The sequence below is a fragment of the Mesoplodon densirostris genome, chromosome 12 (genome assembly GCF_025265405.1).
Source record: "Mesoplodon densirostris isolate mMesDen1 chromosome 12, mMesDen1 primary haplotype, whole genome shotgun sequence".
Classification (NCBI taxonomy): domain Eukaryota; kingdom Metazoa; phylum Chordata; class Mammalia; order Artiodactyla; family Ziphiidae; genus Mesoplodon; species Mesoplodon densirostris.
The window spans coordinates 89,568,717-89,585,709 of NC_082672.1; the positions used below are offsets into that span (position 1 = coordinate 89,568,717).

At 40.2% G+C, this 16,993-nt stretch overlaps 1 protein-coding gene across 3 annotated transcripts in view; it reads right to left on the bottom strand.

The window, feature by feature from the left end:
- The window catches only part of UBE3D (ubiquitin protein ligase E3D), a 232,058-nt gene that overhangs the window by 114,692 nt on the left and 100,373 nt on the right, over positions 1–16,993 (bottom strand). The window contains exon 10 of one of the 3 annotated variants that reach the window (XM_060114864.1): positions 13,760–15,506. The exons of the other annotated variants lie outside the window; for them this stretch is intronic. Within the exon in view, the coding sequence (XP_059970847.1) occupies positions 15,426–15,506 (81 nt within the window). The 3' untranslated portion in view covers positions 13,760–15,425. Of the gene's footprint in view, positions 1–13,759; positions 15,507–16,993 lie in introns of those variants that run through there. 3 annotated transcript variants of the gene reach the window in all.

The following is a 16,993-nucleotide window of genomic DNA, read 5'->3' on the forward strand; positions in this document are numbered from 1 at the left end:
ACTGTGACTTGTAAACCTAAATGTAGAAATGGAGTGGGATCATGTAAGAAGTGAAAAAGAATGCAACATTTGGTCAGATGCTAAACTGGATCCTGGGAGCCACACAATTGCTATCGACCACAAAAAACCAAAACAAGTCTTCAAATCTCTCATGAACGTCTGAAAACATTATTAATGAGGTTACATGGATCATAAAAAGCAGAGGAACAGGAAATAATCTGAATTTTAAAAAATACAGTTCAACTACATCCTGATTTCTGTAATCAGCTCTATACTGCAAATTACCACTTCACCACAGTAAATTTGCAAATGTATGGGGAAGCTTAAAAAGATCTTTTAACACCTGTTTTAGGGACACCAACCACCTTATACAATCATCTCCGCACATTTAGAAAACAAGATTCATTGACCAAGTCTGCTTGAATTTTAAAACATGAACGTATTCAGTGATAATTTTATTTTGCAGAGCAGAAAGAAGCACAAGGGAGCTTCTAAATGTTGGCTCTCATTATACTTCCAATTATTTCAATTATTTCAGATCATGCATAAAGCAATTTCCCCTCTGACAGAATACTGGATAAAGATATCCAAAGGAATCCAAATAGCAGCAGTCTTTGTACATATGGTAAATTATCTTCTTGGGGGGAAAAAGCTGTAAGTTAGGTGATGTAATATGAATTTGATTTTCTTGTGGAAACACTATTATAACAAAGGCTTGAGTAACTAAATCTATTCCAACTTTAAATATATGACTACAAACACTGTATTTAATCAACTCTTCTGTAATATTTCAAACATGATTCTAAAAAACCAATATGGCAACCAAAATAATAAGACCATGCCAAGTATGATTCCTGATTGAGTTCATGATAAAAATCAGAGGTTAAAGAAATAAATCTTTCTTTGGGTAAAGGTAAGATATCCATTTAGCCCACAAGCCAATCAACGCTTTCTTAACAACCTTCTTACTTCTTAGGCATGGCTTTTCAATAGCCATGTTTGTCCTGCATACCCTGGGCCCTAATTCTATCCAATGTAATAAACACTGACCTACTAGAATTGTCTGTTGCATCATGAAACTAAGATTTTTAGGGGGAAAGGGTCACTTCAATGCTTTTAGAGAAAATGTCATTTTTGCTAAGCTTCTTTTATAATTAAAGGACTAGATAAGGGCTTTCTATAAATAAAAAACAGAAGATTGCTGGTTTTCTTAAGAGTCCAGTTCCTCAACACCACCATCTATACTTTGAACCTTAATGTTAAGTCATGGATGTCTTTAAGATGAAGATAACCAACATTTACTTCTTCAGTATTTTCTATCCATCCTTCCAACCCTCAAAGTGTGCATTTATACCATCAACAAGCTTAAAAGCTTTTAAATAAATGATGCCCACACTCAAAAACCAATTAATTATTGTGTATATATCAAAACTTTCCACCTCAACCTGAAGTCTTATATGTTATGTTACATATTATAGTAATAAAGTAACCGATAATCAGTGTGATAATTTCTTTTATATTTTATTTTTTATGGAAGTACAGTTAATTCACAATGTTGAGTTAGTTTCTGGTGCACAGCAAAGTGATTCAGCTTTACATACATATATGTATATATATATATTTTTTCATATTCTTTTCCATTATAGTTTATTACATGATATTGAATATAGTTCCCTGTGCTATACAGTAGGACCTTGTTGTTTATCTATTTTATATATAATAGTTTGTATCTGCTAATTCCAAACTCCTAATTTATCCCTCCTTCTCCCCTTTCCCCTTTGGTAACCATAAATTTGTTTTCTATGTCTGTGAGTCTGTTTCTGTTTTGTAAATAAGTTCATTTGTATCATATTTTAGATTCCACATATAAGTGATATCATATGATATTTGTCTTTCTCTGCCTTACTTCACTTAGTATGATAATCTCTAGGTCCATTCATGTTGCTGCAAATGGCATTATTTCATTCTTTTTAATGGCTCAGTGATATTCCATTGTATATATGTACCACATATTCATTATCCATTCATCTGTCGATGGACATTTAGGTTGCTTCCATATCTTGGCTATTGTAAATAGTGCTGCTATGAACATTGGGGTGCATGTATATTTTCGAATTATGGTTTTGTCCAGATATATCACCTGGAGTGGGGTTGCTGGATCATACAGTGGTTCCACTTTTAGTCTTTTAAGGAATCTCCATATTGTTCTCCATAGTGGCTACACCAATTTACATTCCCACCAACAGTGTATGAGGGTTTGCTTTTCTCCACACCCTCTCCAGCATTTGTTATTTGTAGACTACTTAATGATGGTCATTCTGACCGGTATGAGGTGATACCTCATAGTAGTTTTGGTTTGCATTTCTCTAATCATTAGCGACGTTGAGCATCTTTTCATATGCTTATTGGCCGTATGTCTTCTTTGGAGACATGTCTATTTAGATCTTCTGCCCATTTTTTGACTGGGTTGCTTGTTTTTTTGTTATTGAGTTGTATGAGCTGTTTGTGTATTTTGCAAACTAAGCCCTTGTAGGTATGTGAGGACTTCTTAAATTTTATCCCTGCTACCTCCTGGCCCAAACCCTCAGATGCAGTCTGGCTTCCCTCTAACACCTCTCTTCCCTACATGGTACCAGGATGTTCCCTTTCTTAGGGCTCAAAAGATAAGCCTTAGACTAGCCTTCCACTTTGCATAGAATACCTTTTTTTCATTTTTTGGTATGCCACTCATTATTTTCAAACTTTTTTTATCTTCAAATAATTTTAGACTCAGAGAAAAGTTGCAAAAAAAAGTACAGGGTGTTCCCATATGCCCCTAACCAGCTTCCCCTAATATTAACATCTTCCATAACCACAGGACAACTACCCAAACCAGGAAATTAATATGTGTACAATATTTACTAAGTAAACTACAGACCTTATTCAACTTCATCAGTTTTCATTTGTTGCATTTAGATCCCTAATCCATTTGGAGTTTATTCTTAAGTGTGGTGTGAGATATGGATCAAATTTACCTTTTTCCAAATAGCAACCCCGTTGTTCACAACAGCATTATTCATAATAGCCAAAAAATAGAAGCAACCAAAACATCCATGAACTGATGAATGGATGAATTAAAATGTGATATATCCATACAATGGAGTATTACTCAGCAATAAAAAGGAAGGAAGCACTGATACATGCTACAACATGAATGAAGCTTCAAAACATTATGTTAAGTGAAAGAGGCCAGTCACAAAGACCATGATGCCATCATTAAAAAAATTCTGTAATTTCAATATATATGTCTCTTTCAGGAGTTGTTTAATAAAAGAATTTATGACTATCCAGGTATAAGGGCCTTCCTCTTTTTTGTTTTTGTTAGAAAACTGTGACTTTTAGCATTCAAGAGTGTCCTTTTTCATAGTTAATGCTCTGGGGCTTACATTCTATGTTGTCTGATATCAGGATCACTACCACTTCTTTTTCTTTCCATTTATACAGTACACTTTTGTCCATCCTTCATTTTTAGAATATCTATTTTAGCTAGGTCTCTGATATAGAACATATATTTGGGTTTTATATTGTGAACCAAATTGTAAATCTTTTTCTTCTAATAGGTAAATTAAGCCTATTCACATTTATTGTTATACCTGGTGTGTTTAGTCATAAATCTATCATAATATTTTATAACCATAAATTTAAAAAAATTTCCCTGTGTTTCTTTCCCCACAAGAAGTGTATACTGACATTTAGGAAAGCTTCTTATTTTTGTTCTAGTGTCTACCTTTGTAATTATTCATTTTTTAAATTTTTATGTATTTAATTTATTTATTTTTGGCTGCATTGGGTCTTTGTTGCTGTGCACAGGCTTTCTCTAGTTGCGGCGAGCAGGGGCTACTCTTTGTTACGGTGTGCAGGCTTCTCATTGCAGTGGCTTCTTTTGTTGTGGAGCACAGGCTCCAGGTGCACGGGCTTCAGTAGTTGTGGCTTGCAGGCTCAGTAGTTGCAGCTTGCAGGCTCTAGAGCACAGGCTCAGTATTTGTGGCACAAGGGCTTAGTTGCTCCACAGCATGTGGGATCTTCCCGGACCAGGGCTCAAACCTGTGTCCCCTGCATTGGCAGGCGGATTCTTAACCACTGCATCACCAGGGAAGCCCTGTAATTATTCTTTTTAAACATCCTTTATCTAACTAGTCACCATCTGGATTATCAGGTTTTGCTTTTGGTAGGAGTATTCTTTATCACCCACTTACTGCCTATACAACGAGCTTTTTCTGTTTTCATTTTTCCCTCTCCCTCTCCTCCCGCCTTTTAGTTACATTATTTCTACTTTGCACAGTATGTAACATTTGTGCATTAGTCTTCTACCATCATTCCTGTCATTGTTCTAGTCTAATACCTGCATCTTTATATTTTTAAAGGTCATGATCAGGGCCAGTCCTATGCTGAATTTTTCTCAGCCATTACCAAGGAATCCTCTAGAATAGGGGTCAACATACTTTTTCCGTAAAAGACCAAATAGTAGAGACTTGAGGCTTTGTAGGCCATATGGTCCCCAGTGTACTCCAACACTGCCAATATAGCACAAAAGCAGCCACAGATAATATGTAAACAAATATCCGTGGCTGTGTTCCAACAGAACTTTATTTACAAAAACAGGTGGCAGTCCATGGTTTGCTAACCTTTCTCTAGTACATTCTTCAAGAGGGGTTAAGTGCAGGATTAACTTTGTATAGTCAAAACTGTTTGAGCATTGCCTTAACATCTGAAGGACAGCTTGGTTGTATATAAAATGCTTTATTCACACTTTACTGAGGTGTTTCTTTGGTTTTAGTTTTTAAATGCTGCTCCACTGTTCCTTTGATTTGTAGTGGTTTTGTTGTTGTTGTTTTGTTTTGTTTTCATTTTTTTTGGCTGCAACTTGTAGGATCCTAGTTTCCTGAACAGAGATCAAACCCACACCCCCTGCATTGGGAGTACTGAGTCTTAACCACTGGACCGCTGAGGAAGTCCCTGTAGTTTTTGGTGGTGGTGGTGGGTTTTTTTTTTTTTTTTTTTTGATTTGTAGATTTTTAAGTCTGATGCTAGTCTAATTCTTTTGCCTTTGTAAGTTATTTGACATTTGGGTCAAGGTTTTAGAAAATCTTTCTAAAATCTGTTTTAGTGTGATGTGTACCAAAGTTGATCGCTCTAGGTTAACTTGCCCAGGTGCCCAGTGAACGCTCTCAGTGTGTAGATTCAGGTCTTTTTCTATTTGTGGGAAGTTTCCACAGGTGTGTGGATTCAGGTTTTTCTATTTCTGGAAAAAAATTTTTAATTATAGTTTTATATATTAGCTCTTTACCATAATTTTTTAAAATTAATTAATTTATTTATTTATTTTTGGCCGTGTTGGGTCTTTGTTTCTGTGTGAGGGCTTTCTCTAGTTGCGGCAAGCGGGGGCCACTCTTCACCGCAGTACACGGGCCTCTCACTATCGCGGCCTCTCTTGTTGTGGAGCACAGGCTCCAGACGTGCAGGCTCAGTAGTTGTGGCTCACAGGCCTAGTTGCTCTGCAGCATGTGGGATCTTCCCAGACCAGGGCTCGAACCCGTTTCTCCTGTGTTGGCAGGCAGATTCTCAACCACTGCGCCACCAGAGAAGCCCCCATAAAATTTTTTAATGACTCTGTCTGCCTCTTTCATTCCCAACACTTTCTCTTGGACCTGAAGGATGGCAGAATGTACCACTTTGGCACAAAGATTATTTTGAGGTGAAGGCATTTGAAAAAGAGCAAATGCAAGAAAAAACACTCTGACTTTCCTTCTTTTTCTTAAAAGCAGGAGATGAAATTCCCATGTGAAAGATGTCTTCACTGAACCAGAAGAAAAGTAACATTTTTATCATCAAGGAATGTTCTTATCATCGAGACTGAAAGAATTCTATACCGTCAGACCTTGTTAAAATAATTATCTTTCTTTAGCTTTTCTACATAGTTCAGTTACTTTTCCACAATTGCTTCTCTCTGCTCAACCTACTATCAAAACACGTAGGTTTGCCATTTCTTTGGGTCTTCATTCCTTATGATGGCTCTTGTGCCATGTAAAATTCATATAAATTTGTATGCTTTTCTCCTGATAATCTGTTTTATGCTACTTTAAACCTCAGGGACGGCCGAAAAACCCTAAGAGGGTAGAGGTAAAAACCTGCCTCCCTTCAGATACTTTTTAACTTCCTTCTTTATGTCATTTTTCATTTTCTTGGTTATTTTCCTATCTTTCTTCAAACCCCTTATTAAATTTTCATTAGAGTATTTTCATTGGGGCACTTTTTAATTAATTCTTCATTTCTGAAATAATTTTCTTTTTCTTCCATTTCTTTTCTGAGTTCAATTAAATCCTTTATTTATCCTGGATTTTGTCCACTTTGCATTTCTGACTTAGGGTGACTTTTCATATCCTCAGATGCTTGTTTGAGAATTCTTAATTCTATTTGGAGTGTGAACTTACAATTTTCTTTTGCATTATGGGGAGAATTTTCCTGAATTGATGTTTGTGATTTTTCATTTTCTGATTTTCTTTTTCCTTTTTAATTAATTAATTAATTAATTAATTTTGGGCTGTGTTGGGTCTTTGTTGCTGTGCGTGGGCTTTCTCTAGTTGCGGCGAGCAAGGGCTACTCTTCATTGCTGTGAGCAGGCTTCTCATTGCAGTGGCTTCTCTTGTTGCAGAGCACAGGCTCTAGGTGCGCAGGCTTCGGCAGCTGTGGCATAGAGCACAGGCTCAGTAGTTGTGGCTCGTGGGCTCTAGAGTGCAGGCTCAGTAGTTGTGGTGCAAGTGCTTAGTTGCTCCGCAGCACGTGGGATCTTCCCGGACCAGGGCTCGAACTTGTGTCCCCTGAATTGGCAGGTGGATTCTTAACCACTGCACTACCAGGGAGGTCCCCATTTTCTGATTTTCTGTAAAGCTTCTCTACTGACTTTACTTTCCTTTTGTTCATTTTTATGATACTGAAAAGCTTTATAAATTCCCATTCTAACAGGTGCCCTTTTCTGTCAGCCTAGCAAAGTCCCAAAGCTTTAGTGGGATTTTCTGTCAGTGTTTCAGTGGTGGGAAAGAGGTATCAATCCTCTGTGTGATTCCCTTTTATCTTAGAGAACCCTAAATTTCCCTTTTCTCCTTCATCCTCTAATTTCTAAAAAGTACTTTTTTTTTTCTTTTTTTCTCTTCCAGAAGTTATACTTCTGGAAGACTGCTCTATTAAGTGATGCCTACCTTTTAAAACCATGCTTGCCCCTTTAAAGCGCGTATGTCTTTAAATGGTGCACCTGGTCCTGTATTGCATCTGGCCCTTTAAATCACATGCACTTAAAAAATCCTTTCCCTAATCTCCGTGCTCTGATCTGCTTGGACATTTTTCTAGCATTTTAAACTTTAGGCTGGATTTAATCTTTCTAGTGCCCATTTCAAATAGCTCTTAGGTACCTTTGCTAGCCTCTCCTGCCTTCCCTGCAGTTTTTTTAAAGTCTGCTTTTGCTCACCAAAAGCCTTGTGGCAGAGGGGAGATGGGGTAGAAGTATACGGAATTGAGTTCTGGAACCTGTTGATTTTTTTTTCTATTTACTCACAGTCACTTTGCAGTTCTGACACTCTCTGTCTCCAGAATAACGCTAAAGGTGTGGTTCTGTGTAGGATTTTCACAGTTGGGAAGTTGTTTAATGTTGTTTTCACTTTGGGCGACTGATTACTACGTGGCTGCCATTGTTTTCTGCTATGTAGAAACGTGCAGGGAGCATTTTTAACCTCAGGTGATCAGAGAATGGAGAAGGAGAGGGTGACAAGATATTCAATTTAAAAAGTGGCCAGTTAATGGGCTTCCCTGGTGGCGCAGTGGTTGAGAGTCTGCCTGCCGATGCAGGGGACACGGGTTCGTGCCCCAGTCTGGGAGGATCCCACATGCTGTGGAGCGGCTGGGCCCGTGAGCCATGGCTGGTGGGCCTGCGCGTCTGGAGCCTGTGCTCCACAACGGGAGAGGCCACAACAGTGAGAGGCCCGCGTACCGCAAAAAAAAAAAAAAAAAAATGTCCTGAGGATGTAAGGGACAGCATGGTCACTACAGTTCATAATACTGTATTATATACTTGAAAATTGCTAAGAGAGTGGATCTTAAAAGTCTTTGTCACGAGAAAAAAAATTTGTAACTGTGTCTGGTGATAGATGTTAACTAGACTTATTGTGGTGATCATTTCTCAATGTATACAAATATTGAATCACTACACTGTACATCTGAAACTAACATAACATTATATTCAATTATAGCTCAATTTAAAAAACTTGATGCCTTGGAAATGAAAAAAATATCCACTGAACTAAAACTCAACAGTTGGGATAAACACCAGAATGAGTGAACTGGACAATCTAGTAGTGAGGAATTTATCCTGAATGTGCACACGCACGCATACACACACACAAAAGAACATTTAAGAGATAAGCAGAATAGACTGAAAGACTCCAATATAAGTCTAATAGGAGGTCAACAGAGGAAATAGGGGCAGGGGAGATAAGGGGGATTTCATATATAATAGCTAGTGATTTTCCAGAACTAAATTAAAGACAGGAGTCCTCAGGTGGAGCAGTCTCAGAATACTAAGTAGAACACATTTTTAAAAATCCACACTTAGACATCACTGTAAAGCTAGAGTACATCAAGCATAAAGAGAGAATCTTACAGACCAGTAGGAGAAAAGAGATGGATTCCATCTGCAGAGCAGCAGCAAATAATGTTATAATAGCTGTCTTATCAACAGAACGAGAGGGCAGAAGGCAATGAGTGATAGATCTTCAAACTGAAGAGGGGTACAGAATCCTATACCTAGCTGAGCCATCATTCAAGAACAAAATGAAGACACTTCAGACAGAAAGTCTGTGAAAGGAATACTAAAGGATACGGAATGTCGGGAAAGAAAACAAAAAGTGTGACGCTGATATGTATATATGCAATGAATATTAAAATATTTAAAATCAATCACTAATTTATTTGTTTTTAAGTGAAACAAAGACAGTAGACCATAACAATGTGGCCGATGTGGGGTACAGGGAAGGAATGTGCTTAACAGGTAGTTAAAATACGGTAAGGTACTTGCCTGTTTGAAAAAGGTAAAGATATTGAACAATTTTGTTTTTACTACAACTCTTTACATATTTAAACATTCTAAGAGCAACCACTGAAAGAAGAAACCTGCAAGCTATTGCAAGAAACTTGCAAGCTATTCCAAGCCAGCAGAGGAAATTTTTTAGAAAGGGATGAAAAACCTATCAAGACAACAAGGAATAAGAAATAAGGAAAAAAGAATAAAAGATCAAGTGTGACAATGAAAAAAACACACGCGTACACCCAACTGTATTATTAATCACAATAAAGTAAGTAGATTTAACTCCCCTATTTAAAATAAAACTACCAAGAGCCACGTCTTCTGTTTGCAGTGCTCTGATTTCTGTTAAAATTATTAGTGTATTTGGGGGACTTAGTGCTGAAAAGCAGCTGATGGTTCAAATGGACAATATATGAAATGTTTATGGCCTTTACAAATGGGTTTCAAGCTGAAGGTAAATGAGAAGGAAACAATAAGACCAACAGAAACAGACTCAGAAACATTGGGATTAGGGACAAAATGTAGTTGTTTATAAAGAACATCAATCAGCTCTAAAGAGACAAGAAAAGGCACCAGTCCTTAAACATTACTTGGCTAACTGTTGACTTCATTTTAGTCTGTTCTGTTATTTCAGCTTCGAAAACATACCAGACATCCTCTTGTATGCTACAGATTTATCAAACCACCTTCAGTTACTGCAAGCTAACTGCTGATGCTCGCTGCCTGAGGCCTAGGCTGAGCTACAGGAACACTCTCCCTGCTGTCTCAACGCCATCGCTACTCTGGGACCTTCATTCCCAACGTGTAACCTAGAAGGAAGCAACGTGCTGATCTCTAAGGGGAATGCCAGCCTTAGGCTGCATGCTAGCCTTTCCTCTTTAGACTAACTTAATCCACAAGCTCTCACACTTCTGTGAATCCTTCAACTCCTGACACTAGCATCAGTGGATTCCTGAGCCGGAGGGATGAGAAACCTGGGGTCTAGGCAGGCAAGTGACTTGCGCCCAGATGTACCTGCTGCAGGTACAGCAGCCAAGACCAGAACCCAGATCCGTCTCCCACCTCCACGCCAGGGCTTTTCCACACTACGTCGTATGTCAGGTCTACGAGAGCGAGGACCGAAAGGATAATAAAGTAACTCCATTCTTGTTCCTCACAGATGCCCTGGCCTGGTCCTCCACACCTCTGTTCTAAATCTTCTCTCTTCTGAGCAATCCGTGGTTCCTGGGTGGGCTCACGAGATGTTCTCAGCAGAGGCTCAGGACGGTGTCCCTTCCAATCCGCCATTCCCTTGAAGGCTGGCATCCCTCCCAGGCTGCCCTTTCCCCTTCGAGCCAGAAAATCTCCTTCAAACACACCGGAAGAAGCCAGTGCAGTCATTTCAATCTTGATGCAACTTTGTTTCTAAAAGCAGACATGTAGCTTTAGTTGCCTCTTCAAGGAAGCAAGACCAGGAAGCCACTTGGCTAAACACAGCCATGCTCAGTGTGGGAAAGAATCAAGTCCCTTTGTTAATAGCTCTGGGCAAGGGGAGAGTCTCACATTTTAGAAACCATTCTTGGAGTAACCATACTTCCAAGTAAAATACATGCAAATGCAAAACCACTGGAAAATTCCTAAGCCACAAATGTTTCAATGTGGACCAGGATCAGAGTCAGAAACAGAAGTTGAAACCAAAAGCAGAAGAAGCCTGAGGGAGGGTAGAGAAGAGAGAGGCAGAGAAATCAAAGGCTGTGCAGAGAACATTCCAGGTTTCTCCTCTTGCTTTTCTCTGGCACACAGCCTACCTGACAGTGTTTTCCCCTCACCTGCCTCCACAGGAAACAGTGAGCCAGGTCTCTCAGGCGGGAAGTGCCGAGGGCCAGACAGCACCCTAACCCCATCATTCCTGACATTTCTTTGTGGCTGGTAGGAAGATCCTGTGACAGAGACCCCATTCTCTTGGAGAGCAAAACAAAAACAAAAACGAAAACCCTACATTATGTGGCTTTATCTATGCTTCCCTTCAGTTCAACACTTTCAAGGTGTTCAAAAGAAATAGTCCCCTTAAGGAATAGTGTTCTATTATTCAGTCTGGGTGAATACATTCGGAACAGCAGGGAACAAACAAAATGACTCTGTGTGCATCTACTTTCAAAGGAACTTTAGATTTTAACCCAACCCCCTCATTGCACAAAGAAACTGGGACCCACAGAGGTTATCTGGCTAGGCGGGGTCACAAAACCCAGGTGGTGGCAGATCTGAGACTAGAGCTTGAGTGTCCTACATCAGGGTGAGTGACTGTCCTAGGACACCAGCCTTGCTAAGAGAAGGAGAGGTTACAAGGGCTGCACGGCCCTGAGGGAGAGAGGATGCTAAGTTCATGCTGAATGGCACAAAGGTGAGTTACAGAGATAAATGACCCCCGGATTCTACCAAGCATCTGAGTGCGAAAGGGAAAAATCGTGGTAGAAGAAAAGAAAAAAACAAAAAAACAGCAAAAGAAAAAATACAAACTGCGGGCTTCCCTGGTGGCGCAGTGGTTGGGAGTCCGCCTGCCGATGCAGGGGACGCGGGTTCGTGCCCTGGTCCGGGAAGATCCCGCATGCCGCGGAGCGGCTGGGCCTGTGAGCCATGGCCGCTGAGCCTACGCGTCTGGAGCCTGTGCTCCGCAACGGGAGAGGCCACAACAGCGAGAGGCCTGCGTACGGCAAAAAAAAAAAAAACAGAAAAAAAACCCCAAAAAACAAACTGCATGACAACAATTCAGTTTACTTCATTTATTAGGGACAGTGTAATGTGCAGATGAATAAGAAAATGTGAAGAAAAGAGGAAAATAAGCTACTTGAGCTAATGACTAGGTGTTCATCATAACTGAAAGATTTTCTTCCTTTACATTTCTCACTTCGGTGGGAATTTATTCCATTTTCATTGAAGTGTTTCTTACCTTGGTTCTCAAAAACCTTTTTCAGAAATGCTTTGTGTGTGTGTTTTTTTTGCTTTCCAAAAATTAATTTACTTTTTTAGGGGTGTTTGTTATAATGCAGATCCCTGGCCTCTCCTCCGGAGTTACTGAAGCAGAATCTCTCGGGCTCTCACTCAGAAATCTGAATTTTGAACAAGTTTCTTATGGACGCTGACATGCAAGAACCAGAACCATCCATAATCCTGGCATTGCAGAATCAGCCAAACCCATCTGTCCTCCAGGCCTCCCCTCACCCACTTCAGAGTTACTGCGTCTGAGGCACAGAGACAGTGAGTGCCCTCCAAACACAGAGGCTCCCCAGGCCCTGCCAGGCCTGCTCTCGCTGCCAGGCTGTGAAGGACTGAACCTGTTTGATTTGAAGACTCTATACTTTTAGGCTCAAAGTGCAAATAAGTATTGCTTTGCTAATGAAAAACATACCAGATTTTTCTGTCATGAGGATGTATTTTCCCTTCAAGGTCAGGGGAAAAAAGTTACCTTATTAAAAACAAGCAAACAAAACAAGAGCCAGAATGATTGACTTTCTGGGCTATGCCTCGTTCCTACTTCTCTTAATAAGGCCGAAGCCAGGGTGCCCCAGCCCTACCAGGCTCCCCACCAAGTGGTAGCCCCTCAGAGTAAAGGCCATGGAAGGCCTGGGAACTGTCCCGCTTTGCCTACAAGCCCAACTCCTTGGAAGGGATAGACATTTCTGAGGAGCAGCGCATGTGGCGGGGAATCTGGGACAGGGGAGCAGCCTCCTGAAAGAAGCAGTGTAGCAGCGAGAAGACTCCTGGGCTCGCTGACCCTCTGGGAAACCTCCAGGCTCTTTCCTGGCCTCTCCGTGTATTCTCTAGAATGTGGCCAAACAGCAGAGTCCAACACGAGAGGAGACAGAGGATGGAGAATTCAGGCTAGAGACCTGTATGAATCCAAGGATACCTGCTTATTTCCCCAAACCGCAGAACGCCCCACGGGGCAGAAAGGAAGCTTAGGGCAACATCCTTTTCACACCCAAATTGTTGAGGCATTTCTCAGAAATCTGTTTTAAGGAGAGAGACTGGAAATAGCCAGAGCAGTAATCACTACCTTCGAGACTGGATTCCCTAAATATAACGAGTGGCACTCAAGCCCGGATTATCTCTGCCCACTGAGGTCGAAGGCGTTATAGAAGGGAAGAAAGAAGGCCTACGTGCCTTGGGACCTGAGGGCACCAACGCTGCACGCTCTCGAATCTCTGGATGGTGCGTGCGGATCAGGACAATTTCTATCTAGCAAGCGCCTGCCCATCTTGATGTGGGTCTGCCTGCCTCCTAATTCCACCTGCAGCAACCCTTGGACATCTGGAGTGGCTCGCAGCCTCCCTCTCCTCTATTCCCACCTCATAACAGGACCCCGGTTTATAAAGCCCTCCTTTGACAGTCTTCATGCCAGTGACGAAACAGAGGAAAAGGCAGAATACAGCCAGTAATTGAGTCCCAGCATCTCCAACGAGGCCAACTTTATACCAAAATATATTTCTGTGAGTGTGTATATATATACATATATAGAACGAGAGACACTAATAAGAAATACTCTAAAATGTCAATCCTGGTGACTCCCAGTGATTTTCACTCCCTTTACATTTTTCTGTGTTTCCCAATTTTTTATCATCAAGGTGATTATCTTTTTATAATCATTTAATAAAACGTTACCTTAGAAGATAATAAAGGCTATAATTTACCTAGACATGAGCATGGCATATGATAAACAAGACTGTTTACGTAGTGTAACGTCTGAAAGTAGACAGTAAAAAAATGGTGTACAGATAGAATCCTCACTTTCCCTTTCTGTAGCCCCTTTGTTGCTCCTCATCTGCAAAGTTCCTGGGCCCCTGCCTACCCATTTCTTGGAGCCCCTATATAGACTGCATATACATATAAAAAACTTCTTAAGTTGGAACCACAACATCAAACTTCCATACAATCAAAGCCTTTCACCTGATATGCCAACTAATGGCCAAATTTGTATGTGTTGTTTTCTTCTTCTCTTTGGATACAGATATTAAAACAGGTAGTGAAAAAGTAGCTGGATGGGAGAATTATCCGTAAAATTATTAGTTTCTGAACAATTGAGAAGTTGAATACAGCTGACCCTTGAACAACGTGGAGATTAATCTGTGTGTAACTCATAGCTGGCCCTCTGCATCCGCGGTTCCTTTCCATTGGCACATTCAAACCACCACAGACCATGCAGTACAGTGATATTCACCATCGAAAAATACCATGTATAAGTGGAATTGTGCAATTCGAACCCATATTATTCAAGGGTCACCGTATATGGTTTTCACGTCATGCAAATGTGGACACTGGATATCAGTGCGTTTCTTATAGTTAAAATCAAACTGCATACGAATTGTAAAATTTTTTGTTCTAATTCTGTGAAGAACGCCATTGGTAGTTTGACAGGGGTTGCGTTGAATCTGTAGATTGCTTTGGGTAGTATTGTCACTTTCACAGCATTGATTCTTCCAATCCAAGAACATGGTATATTTCTCCATCTGTTTATATCATCTTTGATTTCTTTCATCAGTGTTTTATAGTTCTCTGAGTACAAGTCTTTCACCTTCTTAGGTAGGTTTACTCCTAGGTATTTTATTCTTTTTGTTGCAATGGTAAATGGGAGTATTTCCTTAATTTCTCTTTCTGAATTTTCGCTGTCAGTGTATAGGAATGCCAGAGATTTCTGTGCATTAATTTTGTATCCTGCAACCTTACCAAATTCACTGATTAGTTCTAGTAGTTTTCTGGTGGCATCTTTAGGATTTTCTATGTATAGTATCATGTCATCGGCAATGACATTTTTACCTATTCTTTTCCAATTTGTATTCCTTTTATTGCTTTTTCTTCTCTGATTGCTGTAGTTAGGACTTCCAAAACTATGTTGAATAAGAGTGGCCAGAGTGGACATCCTTGTCTTGTTCCTGATCTTAGTGGAAATGCTTTCAGTTTTTCACCATTGAGAATGATGTTTGCTGTGGGTTTGTCATATATGGCCTTAATTATGTTGAGGTAAGTTCCCTCTATGCCCATTTTCTGGAGAGTTTTTATCATAAATTGGTGTTGAATTTTGTCAACAGCTTTTTCTGCATCTATTGAGATGATCATATGTTTTTATTCTTCAATTTGTTAATATGGTGTATCACATTGATTTGCGTATATTGAAGAATCCTTGCATCCCTGGGATAAATCCCACTTGATCATGGTGTATGATCCTTTTAATGTGCTTTTGGATTCTGTTTGCGAGTATTTTGCACAAAAACAGAAATATAGACCAATGGCACAGGATAGAAAGCCCAGAGATAAACTCATGCACATATGGGCACCTAATTTACAACAAAGGAGGCAAGAACATACAATGGAGAAAAGACAGCCTCTTCAATAAGTGGTGCTGGAAAAACTGGACAGTTACCTGTAAAAGAATGAAATTAGAACACTCCTTAACACCATACACAAAAATAAACTCAAAATGGATTAAAGACTTAAATGTAAGATCAGACACCTTAAAACTCTTAGAGGAAAACACAGGAAAAACACTCTGACATAAACTACAGTAAGCCCTTTTTTGATCCACCTCCTAGAGTAACAGAAATAAAAACAAAAATAAACAAATGGGACTTAATTAAACTTAAAAGTTTTTGCACAGCAAAGGAAACCATAAACAAGACAAAAAGACAGCCCTCAGGATGGGAGAAAATATTTGCAAATGAAACAACAGACAAAGGATTAATCTCCAAAATATACAAACAGCTCATGGAGCTCAATATCAAAAAGACGAACAATCCAGTTAAAAAATGGGCGGAAGGGCTTCCCTGGTGGCACAGTGGTTGAGAGTCCGCCTGCCGATGCAGGTGACACGGGTTCGTGCCCTGGTCCGGGAAGATCCCACATGCCGCAGAGCGGCTGGGCCCGTGAGCCATGGCTGCTGAGCCTGCGCGTCCGGAGCCTGTGCTCCGCAACGGGAGAGGCCACAGCAGTGAGAGGCCCGCGTACCGCAAAAAATAAAAAAATAAAAAAATAAATGGGCGGAAGACCTAACTCGACATTTCACCAAGGAAGACATACAGATGGCCAAGAGGCACATGAAAAGATGCTCAACATCACTAATTATTAGAGAAATGCAAATCAAAACTACAATTGGATATCACCTCACACCAGTCAGAATGGCCTTCATCAAAAAATCTACAAACAATAAATGCTGGGGAGGGTGTGGAGAAAAGGGAGCCCTCCTGCACTGTTGGTGGGAATGTAAATTGATATAGACACTATGGAGAACAGTATGGAGGTTCCTTAAAAAACTACAAATAGAACTACCATATGACCCAGCAATCCCACTACTGGGCATATACCCTGAGAAAACCATAATTCAAAAAAAAGACATGTACCACAATGTTCACTGCAGCACTATTTACAATAGGACCTAGAGTCTGTCATACAGAGTGAAGTAAGTCAGAAAGAAAAACAAATACCGTATGCTAACACATATATATGGAATCTAAAAAAAAAAAAAAATGGTACTGATGAACCTAGTTGCAGGGCAGGAAGAAAGAGACAGACATAGAAAATGGACTTGAGGACATGGGGTGGGAGGGTGAAGCTGGGGCGGAGTGAGAGTAGCATCGACATCTATACACGACCGAATGTAAAATAGTTGGCTGGTGGGAAGCAGCCGCATAGCACAGGGAGATCAGCTCTGGGCTTTGTGACCACCTAGAGGGGTGGGACAGGGAGGGTGGGAGGGAGGCTCAAGAGGGAGGGGATATGGGGACATGTGTGTGCATATGGCTGATTCGCTCTGTTGTGCAACAGTATTGTGAAGCAATTATACTCCAATAAAGATCTATTTAAAAAAATCAAAGTACACACAAGTAACATAACTGAGAATTTCCTGCTCTGGAA